This window comes from Nanorana parkeri, unplaced genomic scaffold, assembly GCF_000935625.1.
Source record: "Nanorana parkeri isolate BGI_ZX_2015 unplaced genomic scaffold, ASM93562v1 scaffold2, whole genome shotgun sequence".
Classification (NCBI taxonomy): Eukaryota; Metazoa; Chordata; class Amphibia; order Anura; family Dicroglossidae; genus Nanorana; species Nanorana parkeri.
Genome location: NW_017306270.1, coordinates 4,744,791 through 4,759,947, shown reverse-complemented (window position 1 = coordinate 4,759,947; position 15,157 = coordinate 4,744,791). Strand labels below are relative to the sequence as shown.

At 40.8% G+C, this 15,157-nt stretch overlaps 1 protein-coding gene across 1 annotated transcript in view; it reads right to left on the bottom strand.

The window, feature by feature from the left end:
- Positions 1-15,157, bottom strand: part of DOCK1 (dedicator of cytokinesis 1) — a 373,877-nt gene that overhangs the window by 128,102 nt on the left and 230,618 nt on the right. Inside the window, exon 29 of the mRNA XM_018561275.1 lies at positions 75-176. Within this exon, the coding sequence (XP_018416777.1) occupies positions 75-176 (102 nt within the window). The remainder of the gene's footprint in view (positions 1-74; positions 177-15,157) is intronic.

Genomic DNA, 15,157 nt, shown 5'->3' with positions numbered 1-15,157 from the left:
CACCACACTGATTTTAAAAGGATATAAGTAAATGAAGAAAAGTTCATAAACCGTACAAGAAAATGAATACTTACCACCACATCTGTTCTCATTTTCCCAAGTGTTTTGATAAGATGGCTGTAGTGATAGTCTTCCATCTGACGTAAAATTGCCGTCATGGAGGCAACAAAATTTCCCTAAAATATCAATAAAAAAAATTACCATGAAAATGACCATCTAGGACTTAAAACCAGAATGTATTTAAAATGCTGTCATTAAAAAAAGAACATATAAGAACCATTCAGAAGGTAGAAGATAGAAAACTTTCAGAGTATACAATGTCAAGGCATCTACAGTCTGAAGTCAGACCACCAAGTTCATCAAAAAAAGGGTCATTATTTGTGAAGCAACAAGACTACTGGCAAATTCTGACAAGGATCAGTTACAGCGGCACCAGCCATCTAACCAATGATCTGACAGCCACTTTCAATAAGCAAACCTTACGGACCATCATAAGCTATCCATGCCTGAACACACTCGACATAACCAGATGGCATCACAGCTGTATAGATCGTTTTATAGGCACCTTTAAGTCATTACCAGCTATATGGCTATAAGTAATCATGAAATCATCATGTACTGCCACTGAACATCCCAAGTGCAGCTCTGATATTTTCTCATGGAAGGTGTGGGTACCATTAAAGTGTACACAGAATTTCTGTTTTTACAATACTTTAAATCAGCGATGGTGATTCTATGGCACAAAATTTGTTGTGAGCCCCTGTGTGATAGCAATAAAGTTAAGTGGGAAAAAAATGTAAAAAATAATAAAATAAAAAGTAAAAAAAATATAGAAAGTAAAAAAGTAAAAAATAGGAAATAATAATTAAAATAAAAAGGTGATAAGAAAAACAATTATCAAATCAATAAAAAATTATAAAAAAGTAAATAAGATAAATAAAAAAATAAAATAAAAACATGATAAAAAAGTACATATTTTCAGTGTTGGCACTTTGAGGTAAATTGATTTTGCAATGCAGTTTGGGCACTTGGGCTCAAAAACATTAGCCATCACTGCTTTATATTAATAAAGGGCTGCCACTTTAATGCTAAACTAAAGTGCTGCTAGGAATATACTCATGGTAGGAATATGGAAGTCCCCAACGACCTCATTATTCTGAAAGACCAGAGCTGCAAATTCATTTGTTTCATCTGTGACGATGCCAAGGTTAGAAACTGGCCTTTGTGACTTACTGATTCTTGCTAATTCCTCTATTACAGCTAGTGACTCTCCCTATTCTTCCAGAGATGCAATGCTAGCTTCCTGAATGGTCAATCTCTAGGTGTGAGGGCTGTCACATGGGAGTGGGGAGCAAGTTTTTAGCTTTGTGTAAGCTCCAGCCAGCGTGACATGGAACTTAAACTGTTCATACACAGCGCACATTATCGGCCAGTCCTTGATGAATCTGATGAAATTGGCACAGTGGGTGGCCCTGTCAGCAGCCTTCTATCCTATGATGGAGCCAATCAGCTGTAGTGACTATTCAGGTATTCTGACAGCGGCACACTCACCACAGGGTCCCAATACAATAGCCGCAGCTGAAGATTCATCCATCCACGCTGCTTAGTGTGAATGGAGAAATCTGTTAGATGTTTTTCATTAACAGGGTTATTCAATAAAAGGTGTAGAGTTTGGAACAGGCAGAAAAGGTGAACAATTTAGGCCAAAATAGCTGATTTGTAAGCAATTCTCTAATTCAGCTCACTTTCCAGTTTAGCGATGTTGTCCTAGATTGTTCACTTCTCCTGTCTTCTCCAAACTCTTCACCCTTTTGTGAATAACCCCGGCAGTCTGTGGGCTGAACAAAAATAAATGTAACAGTGTATGGCCAGCTTCACACTCAGCGTTTTCACTCCAGCAGTCTAATGCTTTAAAAGGGGATTAACAGAGGGAGGTGGGCAATAACGTGGACAGATAGTGTTGCTCTGCATAGTCAAAGCACGGATTCACTTTGGATTGTAAATGAATTTAGGCAAGGTCCTCTTCTCTCCCTTTGGCATGCTTATATTCTGGGTCTGTCCTTTGCCGTGTGTACCCTTTTACTATTCCATGTGCATTCCTGCGTGTCAGACTTTTCTAAGGTATAGTATTAACATGAAATAGAAGAACTCCTTTAAGACAAACAGAACTGCTGCACCGGACAGCACTGCTGAAACTTCATAAGGGTCTTTCCTTTGAATTTATGATCTCCTGGGCCAGAAAGCTAAAAATCAATAGATTCTTCATATAGCCATCTCCGAAGTAACAAGACGGACGAAACAGATGATAATACTTTAATGTTTCCTGTGCCTTTACTGCTGTGCGTATTTCAACTGGACACCAAGATATTGGTTTACTTATTAACAGTATTATGAACAGTGACATGGGCAATTTATAGCAAATCCATGCTTTATGGGGGAGATAAGGGAGCACATTCATCTTCATCATGAGGGAAACAAAAGCTGCATTTTGTACATTTAGGATGGAGCATTAAAGCCCAGCTTAATAAATACATTGACTGCATTCTTTCAGTCACTCCTGGTGAAATGCATTAGCCTGTGTTGCAAGTCATGTCTGATTGCTGTAATCATCAATCAAAATACGTTACAAAGGTTAAGACAAAACTGCAAAACACATCTGAAGCCGACGCAGAAATCATTCAGTATGCATGTCATTTGGGTCCCTAGAAGCATAAAAACCCATTTCAGCTAACAGGCTTTTCATACCAGATGAAGGGACATTATGCTCAAGTACTCTCCCCCGGCCAGAGCACAGGAGATTGGAATCATAGCTATTATTCCGCCATATCGGCAGCTCAATGGCATTTAAAGGGATTGTGACACAACTTCCTTACATCTGTAAGAGTAAGATATCCATCTGCATTACAATGTGCGGGAGCAAATGCTTAAGGAAAAGCCGTCACTTTGTAACTAAACAAATGTGTTCATCAGTCTGATGCGGATCATAAAATGTTACAATAGATGTTATTTATAAATAACGGCTAGTTTTAGAGCTGTCTTCCCATAGACAGCATTAGCTGAAGTTTGCTTTATAGCAAGGGTAGGCAAACTCTGGCCCTCCAGCTGTGGAGAAACTATAAATCCCATCATTCATCTTTCTCTGGGAGTCAAGCCTGTGGGTGTCAGAGTCTTGCAATGCCTTATGAGACTCGTAGTTCCACAACAGCTGGAGGGCCGATGTTTGGCTACCCCTGTTCTATAGCATCCACTTTAGGAACTCCTACATCCATACCTTTACATCGTTTTCTTCCTACACCCCTATCTTCTACAGCTCTACCTTCTGCACCCCTATCTTCTACATCCCATCAACCCAACACCCCTATCTTCTACATAATTTCCTACCTACACCCCTACCTTCTACATCCTATCTACCTACACCCCTATCTTCAAAATCATTTCCTACCTACACCCCTATCTTCTACATCCTATCGACCCTACACCCCTACCTTCTACGTCATTTCCTTCCTACACCCCTGTTTTCTACTTCTCTACCTTCTACTAAGCTCCTTCCTACACCCCTACCTTCTACATCTTTTCCTTTCTACACCTCTACCTTCTACATCCTTTCCTTCCTATATTTATACCTGCTACTAACCTCCTTCCTACACCCCTACCCTCTACATTCTATCCTTCCTACACCCCTACCTTCTACATCTATACCTTCTACTAAGCTCCTTCCTACACCCTTACCTTCGACTAAGCTCCTTTCTACATCCCCACCCTCTATATCTCTACGTGCTACCAACCTCCTTTCCTAAATCCCTACCTTCTACATCCTTTCCTTCCAACACCTCTAATTTATATATGTCTACCTTCTACTATGCTCCTTCCTACACTCCTACCTTCTACATCTCTACCTGCTACTAAACTCCTTTCTACACCCCTACCATGTACATCCGATCCTTCCTACTAAGCTCCTTCCTACACCCCTACCTTCTACTAACCTCCTTCCTACACCCCTAACTTCTACTAACCTCCTTCCTACACCCCTACCCTCTACATTCTATCCTTTATACACCCCTACCTTCTACATCCTAGTCTTTCTAAACCCCTACCATCTTCGCTCCTACATCCTATCATTTCTACACCCCTACCATTTACATCCTATCCTTCTACATCCTTTCCTTCCTACACCAATAAAGGTAAACTATACATTTACTTGAAAAATAAAAATGGCAACTGTTCATGATACACTATGCTTTAGCAAACTAAATCACATTCAGCTAGAAGTTATATCTATTTTAATAATTTAAGTACTAGCAAATGTTATCCTTTCTGGAGCAGAAGCTACAGGCCTACTGACTTACTAACACATTTGTCACTACTTATGAATTAGAAGCAACTTTTAACATACAATTCTTTCTTTTGGGACAAAAAAAATATTTTGGTGGTAATGTCTTAAAAAAGAAGGTAAAAGAAAGTAAAATATAGAAAAACAATCAATGTCTAGTTTTCTCAGGGGTTGTATTAAAACAAGCAGTGTTACCCTAGATACAGAACACAAATCGATCCTGTGACATGTCTCCTTTATTACAACACATAAATTATATATTCTTGGTACAAGGAACGGATATTATTCTGAAATGATTTTTTTTATTATTTAGCTTTTTTAACTGAAAATAAAATTAAAAAAAGTCAAATGAACAGAAAAAAAAAACATTTTAAAAATCAGAAAAAAATTTGTTAGGGACAAATAAGGTGCAAAATAGGTTGAATAAGAGATACAATCACCAGTACAATTTTGGTTAAAAAAATGTTTTCTTTGTGGAATGATTATTTCATTTTCTAATAGTTAAACTAATCATTTTCTAATAGAAATCGAAGAAACATGATGGACATTTTTTTCTCAAACGAATGACATTACATGAAGCTCATCATACTTACACATATGTACAGTATAGCTAAGAGAAACATACAAGCAATCTGATTACAAGCAGTGATGTAAATGGCCTACATTCTTTGTATATTGTTGCTGCTCTCTATACTTTATATAAATGAATACATTTTATAAAAAAAATGGGTACACAGGGTTCACAGTGAACAAAACTGAATACATTTTCTCCATTCCATGAAATCCTATCTAAAAAAACACGCCTAGGCCAATGACGACCCACTTCTGTTTTTAGCACAATCAATGTACAGATATTGTGATAAAAGTAGTGGCTCTTCAATGTTGATACACAAAGCCGTCATTTCATAGGTTAATTAATATTTGGTAGCAGCCTGTGCCATAGGAATCAGAGCGCTTTTTATCTGACGATGAGGGTTTTCTGGGACTATTCAAAGCTGTCCAATGACACACAAACATGGATGTAACATTAGACAGATGTCAGGGCCCGGAAGCGGTATTTTTAACGACTATGTTTTATTTGGAGAATATGTTTTAGGCGAAAGCGCAGTATGGTACATAATTGGCTAATGTAAATAAATCTGTTTGCTGGATTCAGAAGCGTGACCTATTTTAGAGTGCAAAATGCCTCATGGAAGCCCTTTCCCCTGCTCTGCTGTCTTCTTACACACATACGTTTTAGATGGAATAAATATCAAACACAATTATACCAGGGCTGTACTATATGGGAATGTTACAATGATCCTGCTTTGTTTGCCTGGCATTTGAATACTTTGTAAGCTGGGACTGAACCTCGAGGAAACCATTCCATGTGCTCCTAAATTTTATTTACCATATTTTTCAGCTTCCTTAGATTCCTTAACATTTCAGTGACACGATTGTGTATACTTTTTTCAGGTTAAGATTTTCTGATTCTGGAATTATTGGAGACAGACAAAAAAAGAGCATGAAGCCTTAGGTTTAAAACTGTGGCCCACTGCACACGTGTGGCTGCTTGATACTTCCTATCCAGCCCTTTGCAGATCCCAGAAGTGAGAGAATTGATTTGCAATGCAGGGATCTCAAGCAGTCTTAACATGTTGATTATTTTAAGTGGAAAAAGCTGAATCCGTTTGGTTATTCTTTTGGTGTTTCTCATACGATAGTAGACATTAAAAGAGAACTATGGGGTAACCTTTTTATCCCATACTTCTCTTAAGGGTCACGGGAGGACATATACTTACGTCCTCCCATGACCCAAAGCTCAGTATCTCCCATGACACTCTAGGGTCTCTATGGAGACCGGAGGTGCAAGGGGCCTGCGCTTTAAGATCTCTGGGTGGGGACTAGATCTGTGACTCATGATGCTCCGGATCTCCATTGAGACTAATGGCACACAACGGAGCTCTAATGCCATCTCTTCCCTGTGTCTCGGTTTGAGCGCTGGCTCCCCCTCGTTCTGCGCCCCACACACCACCATGATCCATCTCATTATCAGGTACTGTCTGCACTATATGATTATCTTGTTCATTGTCATTATTTTTTGTATACGTTCTATGATGCATTTAGCATTTATGTTGGTGCTGGTTTTTCAATCATGGCGTGATGACGTCACGAGGAGGTGCCCTAATCTTGTTTGGTATTCCCTCAAGGGGTATATATGTGGTTTTTTATCATGTATTCATTTGTCACCTTATCGCCCTGATGAAGGGACCCTATGTGGCCCCGAAACGTTGGTATTTCGTTTGTGGCAACTGGTCCGAATAAATGGAGGTTTATTACTTAAATACTATTTACCGAGTGCTGGTGACTCCTGCTTTCTACTTGTACTGGGCAAGACATTCAGGGAAGCCGAGCTGAGTTAGAGCTGTTTGGAAACATGATGAGTAAGTGCCTGGGTCAAATACTTTGCAGGAAAATCTATATTTGTTTGATCTAACTTCATCATAAAAAAAAAAAAAAAAAAAAAAAAAAGATTTGAGCTTAATTTGTGTAATGTGAATATGTGTGATGTGGCTAATGGGTAGGCAGCTTACACAGGCCAAAGGATCTCCACAGTATCCCTGGCTCGACAGTGAACACAGTAGATGTAGGAATTGAAGCGCCACACCAATTCAAATAGTCCAGATACAACTTTATTCCATTAGGGTCAGGGGACATTCAAGTGGAGTAGTTAATGCATTTCCTGGGTCCAAAACACCCACTTCATCAGGGATGAATTAGAGAAAACATGTATGTGGACTACAATTCCTGCAGCGTGAACATTTTCTTGAGTTGTGATGGGAGTACTTAGCAGCTGCCAAACCAGCTGCTGATAAGCCTAAACCACTACATATACTATGTTCATGGCTAGGCTAGTTTCACACTGTTGCGTTGCAGTAATGAATGCACGTTAATGCACATGTTTCCATTAATTAATGTGCATTGTATTAAGGCAGCCCATTCTATTAAAGCAGTTGCTCTCCAGTTTTGAACTACAAACATCGCCTCCTCTCTTCATCTAGGTTACATGGGAGGAGGGGGGGGGTGTTTGTAGACCACAGAAGATAGTTGTGAATTCTGATAACATTAAGACTTCAGTTCCATACACAGGACTCAAAATCGCTGGCAAGATCAACTGGTATTTTTTTTCTGTGTGTACTTAAGCTTAAAAAATGGAGAACAAAATGTAGCCACTCCTGCCGAAGGAGAGGTAAGCTGAAATATATTCAATTTTGTTCTTGCATTCAAATCTACTTTAAAAAGTGTGAGGACAAAACTCACCCAGAAAAAAAAACATTGGTCTGAACAATTAAGTTGACAAATAATTTTCGGTGTTTTTTACATGCTTTTTAGTGATGAAAACAAAAAGAAACCCTAGCCGCATCGCCAGCTCTGCCATGCTTATTGGGAAAAAAGCGAAGTCACGCATTATTTCTAGTTACTTGTTTTTTAGGTTTTTGAAGTTTTCTTCTATTTTTTATTTTTCTTTCTCGTCTATTGCTCTAGCCTCCTTTACAACAAATGAAAGTAATGTAGTCTACTTCCTGTAACCATAAAACAGAGTAAGTTTGCAGCTGACTATATGGGCTGGAATATGGGCAATTAAATTGAACTGGGGGACGGGGATGGGATGGGTAAGCATGATGACATTCGATGGATGGCTGCCTTGGTTGCTCACCCCACCCTCATATGATCCACACTTAATCCGCCATGTGGCCGAAGTATGAAACATGTATTTGTTTGTTTGTTTTGTTTGGTTTCTTTATTGAGTTACATATTTTCGCACTCTCTACAGAAGTGCCGCCATAGGTACATAACTCAATCTTCTTGATATTTCCGTTATTCAACAATACTCAGACATTTCAAATCTATGCACATGTAAGGAAAAGCACGTATGCCCTGTATATGTTTTGCCTGATTACATGATATACCTCGTGCATTATTGTACCTATGTGTATATGTACTTATTTTCTTTGCAAAATAAAAATGTTATTTAAAAAAAAAAAAAAAACCCAAGTTAATAGGGTGAAACCGATGACAAATTCCGCAAAATTTGGACTTCCAGTTCCCTGAGCTCTCCCTATTCCTGTACTAAGGAGACATGCAGAACTGAATAATAACCTACTGATCTACCCAGCGGGACACCAGCTAGCAAACACTTGCTGCACAAACTGTACAGATACATGTGAATATCAGGGAAAAAGAGAAGATGTATGCAGTGGCGGAACCATCGCCATAGCGACCCAGCGAACAAAGGGGTCCCCCTGATGCCCTGTGGGCCGCCTGGGTCGATATAGCATCTCAGGCTGCAGGCTGTCACTGGCGGCTGTGAGGAACGCACCTCTGTCTCTGTGCAGCGGCGTGTTCCTCCTCACAGCCGCTGCTGAGTCAGTGACAGCAGCTTGTGGTGGTGGAGGCCGGGACCTGTGGAGGAGGCGGGGCTAGGCAGCCGTGGAGGAGGAAGAAGCCAGGCCAGGCGACTGAGGTGGCGGGGCCCGTCAGTGACCGAGGAGGCGGGGCCTTGCGGTGGAGAAGGCTGACAGCGGATCGGGCCGACAAGTGAGACGTGTGCAGGGGTGTGGCCAGGCCACCTGAAACCCTGCAAGGCCCACCATAGAGAGTCTATGTGGGATTTAAGGTGGGCCCTGCAAGGGGCGGAACTAGAAATCACAGGGCCCCATACAAAATTTTGCTATGGGGCCCTGTGATTTCTAGTTACGCCCCTGGATGTAAGAATGCATTTTACAATTGATGCTGATGAGAGTGACAATCGCCAGTAAAAACACAACAAACTTGAAGCGACATTTGCAGATTACTCATCCTGAAAATCATGCAAAGGTAAGCACAGCATACTGTGTTACATGTTCAAACCGTAATACCATAAGTCATAAGAGCCTAAAAGAGGTTTACTCCAGGAATATATATTTAGTTTGGAAATTCTAGAGAAATTCCTAAATAATGCATTACACTTTAAATAAACCCATTAGATTTTAGTCTACTAAAATCTACTGGAGATTTAGTTGACAAAATAAATCTATTCAGGTGACTAAAATACGACTAAAACTAAAATGGCATTTTAGCCAAAAGACTAAAAACTAAGGCTAAAATGAAATGCGACGTCAAAAATGTGACTGCTGTTCAGATTAAATAGATCTCCAGTGCACGGAATGGCGCGACAAAACTTTATTGCATGTTTTGTGGCCAGATGGACTCTTTCAGGTAACTGTGCTTTAGAGAAATGTGTATAGAGAAATAACCGTTTACTCTTTTTATGCACGGAACATGGCACTGAACAGACGTTTCTACCACTCCTATCCATCAAAGGAAAGTGCAACTTTTCTAGAAGCCAACAGGTTGTAGCGGCGGTGATGTTTTACTGAAGTGAGTAATTTAAACAGATTCCCAGTAAGAAGCAAGAATCCACCCCAGTATTTCTTAGCATGCTGTGAGCTGGAAAACATAATTATCAATCTATGCTGGTGACCTGATACGATCCATAATCTGCCACAAGTGATATATCAATCTTCTCATAAATTCAGCACATATAGTTAGTAGTGGAAAGCATATAGAACTCTTGACTAAGGTAGCTCAGAGGTCCCCCTTTAACAACCACGCCTCTTACCATCGATCCCACCTCCCCAATCCTATCAATTACTACACTACACGGGGGCTGGAGTTTAACAGGCCACAGCAGCCTTTTATTACAAACCTTATAAATAACCATTTTATATATAACAATAAACAACCATACAGTAGGAATTGTTTGGTTTCAAGGTCCTTGAAGGCACTAGAACTATAAAAACGGACCAATGTCTGCGGGCACCTTTCTTATACCTGAATGCCCCCAGCCACCATACACCGCCTTGGGGACATAATTACATTGCCCGCAGACCCACATTGGTCCCTATTACCAGGTCATAACGTTTGACCTTACCACCACAGAAGGACATCCACACCACCGATGGGTCCCCCGTCAAGTTATCCAACCCAGACAAATGCCTTCAAGGATCCCAAACTGCCACAGCGCTACAACAAAATTCAACGACCACAAACCCATACCATTAAGTCCGTTCCTTCTGCTTGTCACAATGAACTTCTGGAACTCCTCCTTCCTGGATACTCTCCGAAGCCCCTCCTAGAAGACAACTTTCCTCCAATCCCATAAATATCCCCCCTCTAACCAGCTCCCAACTTTCCGCTAACCCTTTTCGATCCTGGTTCCCTTTCCACCCTTGTCATGTAGGCATTTCGCTTATTTCACTTCTTTCCATAGCTCCCGGCCTATCTTTACCTTTTTCTACCATTCTTGATAGTATTTGGAGGCTGTATCACAGGTCTGTCAGAATATTTTTATCCCATTTAATCCCGGTTTGTGAGCAAGGCTAATAGCGGGGTTAGAAAAAAACAAAACTATATTAAAGTGTCTCTATAGCATGCGTGTTTTAAAGGAGAACTATGGGGTTAGGGCTTTTCCCCATAGTTCTCCTTAGGGTAACGGGAGGATACAAACTAGCATCCTCCTGTCACCCTAAGCTCAGTATACTGCGAGCTGTTATGCCAATAGCAGTCCAACAATTATGCCGGGATCCGCCCAGCTGCTTGACTAACAGCTGGCTCTGCCTATGTAGAGGCAGAGCCAGCTGTACCCGCCCCCGCCCGTTCGGCCAGTCAGCGCTGGCGGATCGGAGCGGGGAGGGGGGAATCCAGCCCCTCCCCTGTCACAGCAGAGAGCCGTGACAGGATCGAGAGGTGAGCGAACGCCGGTATGTGTTCGGTCACTTCTCGATCTACTGAGCCGACCTGTGACAGTCTCATTGTCACAGGTCGGCTAGAACTATGAGGTGAGTGAAAAGCACTTGCCTCATAGTTCTCCTTTAAGTTTTTACGGGTATTATTACTATTATTATACAGGATTTATATAGCGCCAACAGTTTGTGCAGAACTTTACAATATAAGGAAGACATTACAATACAATTCAAGACAAGATTGGAAAGAAGGCTCTGCCCGTGAGGGCTTACAATGTAGAAGGGAGGGGTTGAGTGGTCAGGTTGAGGTGGAATAGGCTTCCCTGAAGAGATGAGTCTTAAGGGATCGCCTAAAGGCAGTCAGGGTGGGAGATATACGGACAGGTGGGGGTAAAGAGTATGGGAGAGAGTTGACAAGGGAGTTGGAAAGCAGGAGGTCTTGGGAGGAGCGGAGGGGGCAGTTAGGGTGATATTTGAGACAAGGTTTGAGATATAGCCGGGTGCATAGTTGTGGATGGCTTTGCAAGTGATTGTTAATATTTTACATTTTATCTTATGAAATGGTTAGAACCCCTGTTTTAAACCCAGGAGACCCTCAGAAATGTTTTAAATTAAAGTGACACTAAACTCAGGAGTTAAACCTTAAAAATACATTTAGGTGTCTAAACTATTAACAAAAATGTATCTTATTTGTGTATCACTCGGCTGTAGATCCTCAAATCATCTCCGAGTTGGTGCGGATACTGTCCTTCCTTCTGGAGGGTGGTTACTTATGTTCCCCATGATCCCTTTGTGTGGAGTAAAGTAGCCACCACTCCATGCTCCCGTGATGGACTACAATCTCAATACAAATTAGTAAATGAAACATGATTAGTCCATCATGGGAGCGAGCTTGCAGTGGTACTTCACAATATGCACAGGGACCATGGGGAGCAAAAAAAAAACAAAAAAACAAGTCAAACTTCAGCTTTAACATAACACATGGTAACACACAATATACCACACATCAACAATTGTGTGATAACACATCACAATGAACTGTATAAGGTGTAAAGGGGTCTAAATCAATTTGGCTTCCTAGAGCACTAGAGGGCTGATATGAGGTCCTCTACAACCTGACAAAACAAATCCATTACATGCAAGCCTCTTGTTGATCCCCCATTCCAGAAAATGCTGTTTTTACAGCTTTATTAAAAAGGCCTTCACGGTAACTGTAGCTATTCCCGAGGAATGCCTTTTAACTGCAACAGATCGTTTGCTGCATTCTGGAAGACTCAAACATCTTTATAAATGTGAACATTCTATTTTCTCTCTGTATCCCACAGCTACATTTCAAACTAATGCTTATTTATAACAGAACAAAAAAACAAAATCAAAACGACTTTAACTGAACTATATAACTGGCAAGACTCATCCCATCTAGCAATTTGTTTAACATGAGGCTGTTATTGGTTGCAGCCATGTAATCAGCTTCCGTTGGTTTCAATTTGCACTTTTAAAGAAATATTATTTTGCAGGAAAGCTAAAGAAGAGGCGGCATTGTTCCGTTTGGCTGGGATCCAGGGATCACTTACGTTCGAGTACTTTTACGGGAATAGGTAAAGGGGGTGAAAAAAGTTGATTAAAAAATATTTGCATTAATTCAGTTGGTGTAGCGGAGGGACTATCTTATTTGCATATGAAAGGGCACAATTTGTCGGGATGCAAGGATATTTATTGAGATGTAATTGTAAGTACAATGGTTATTTGACCAAGCTATCTTCACGAAGAAGGTTTTCAAGTCAAGCAAAGTGTGAAAACTGTGATAGCAGAAGTTATTATCGAATAAGGCAGCGGCAAGGCAAAATGTCATATCAAAAGGGGGAAAGTGGCTGGTTTCATATACTGTATGGTAGTTCTTTAAATTAACTCGCTTTCACGAACCAGGAAATTGCTACAGGAGATGCTGCTATAAGTTGTTCTAGCTGAAAGGCCTAAAGGGGAACCATGTACAAGGTGATATTTCGATGAATGCCTACACAAACCATGTCACTCAACTAGGTCAAACAAAAGACTGCCACTGTTAAACATTTGAAAAATTGGTGGAAAAGATTTTCCACCATGCTGCAGAATTTTATCTGAACAACTGTGTTTGGTTATTTTTATCAGTCCATAGGATCAGTGCCATCACAAATCATTTTATCTGCAGTTGAAGTTAAACATGAAAACTGTAATGGTTTCTTTATGGTCATCTCAATGCCATGGTTAAAGATGACCTATACTGTGGAAGCTGTGCACAAAAGGCAAGCAGATGGCAAAACACTAGTCACTAGTACTGCGTGTAGGTTCTTTGCATCTGACCTTTTACCATTACTGATTTACTATGCCTAGGTGGCCATCTTGGTAGAGAAGCTTCCTTATGTTAAAGATGCCCCCAATGACGCTTATCTGCTTACTGGTGGGTTAATACTCAAGGAGCAGTAGGCGATAGGCAGTAAGTAGAGATCAACAGTATAAAAGAAGCAGAGTGATCCTTTCACTGCAGGTCCTTAGGTACAGCTTGTCCTCCAGCAAAGAGAACAGTGAGCAGCTCAGTAGTAGCATCACTAACTCTCACTCCCATTTCTGCAAGATTAACAGTCAGTGCCTTAGATGACCTCATACGGTCAATCTACAGCAGGGGTGGCAAACTCAGGCCCTCCAGCTGTGGTGAAACTACAAATCCCATGATGCATCTGCCTCTGCGAGTCGTGCCCGTGGCTGTGATAATCTTGCAAAACCTCAAGGGACTTGTAGTTCCACAACAGCTGGAGGGCCGGAGTTTGCCACCCCTGATCTACAGCTATGAGGCTCAAGGGAGAGGACGTGCACTGCTATTTGCAAGTAGAAATTTAAGACACAGGATATTCAGGAGGAGGGAGCGCTGCCATGTCGGATGGCCGAGCGGTGAGGAGGAGAGAAGCCGCAGGCTGTAGCCGCCCCGAGGACGAGCTGTGTCGGCCGCCTGGTGCCCTTGGCACCCCAAAGGCTGGCCCTGATTAGCTATGACACTGGACATTTGAGGGCTTTAAAGTTCTGTAGAGAGGTGAAAAAAGCACTCTGACAACCTTGACAATTATTACCAGAGACATATCTTGAAAGTAACTTTGGTGGGGCAGTTAAACTGGTAGGTCTAGTTCAACTTTAATGTAAATATTCTTAGGAACATATGTTATTTCTCTTAAAACCTTGTAATTCTACATGTACATGGAGGCAATCACATGTGCTTGTTATAAATGTAAGTTCTGCTTTATGCATTAGCAGGGCTGCATGATTGTGTTTTGCTAATCATCTCACTGCAAGTCTACAGTAAATTTTAGAGATGTGAAAACACCCACAAAGCTCCAGTAGCCAGAGACCATGTGATCATGTGATTTAGCAGCTCAGGCATTGGTTCGCAAGAGAGAGCTCAAAGGCGGAAGTTTTTAATCACATTTCAATGCTTTCGTATAAAGATTTGATAATGACGTATCCTGTACATATGAATGTGTTTTCCTCCATTTCTTTGGTAAAGCTACATGGTTGGATTTTAAAACAGGTTGGTATTAAAGTGAATCAGTTGCACATGAGGCCAGATTACAGCACCGTGTGGGCTGAGACACTGCAAAACATTTTTACTACCTAAATTTTACAACTCTGATTGACATTGCTAAGTGATCGGAAGTCCAGTTTTTGCAACTTTTTAATTCCCCAACAGCTTTACAGCTGTACAGATGAGGCATGCGAGTGAAGCACTCCGCACTGATGTCTGCATGGACATTGCATAGAACTATCCAACGTGGCACCTACATTGAATGTATTATTTTGGATACTGGGGAGTAAGCAAAAATATCTCACTTTGTCTAATTTAATGCCACTTCATATTTAAGCATTCTTTTGTATGCAATTCAATAGCATACTACCAGGTAAACAAAAACTTAAAGCGAGTTTAGTTCTACTTTTGCAGCCAAATTGGGATAACACCCACTTTATATTTGTTACATGTTATCTTTCACAAAACATTAAAACAATTCTGCTTACATGTTTCAGTGCTTTATAGTTATAT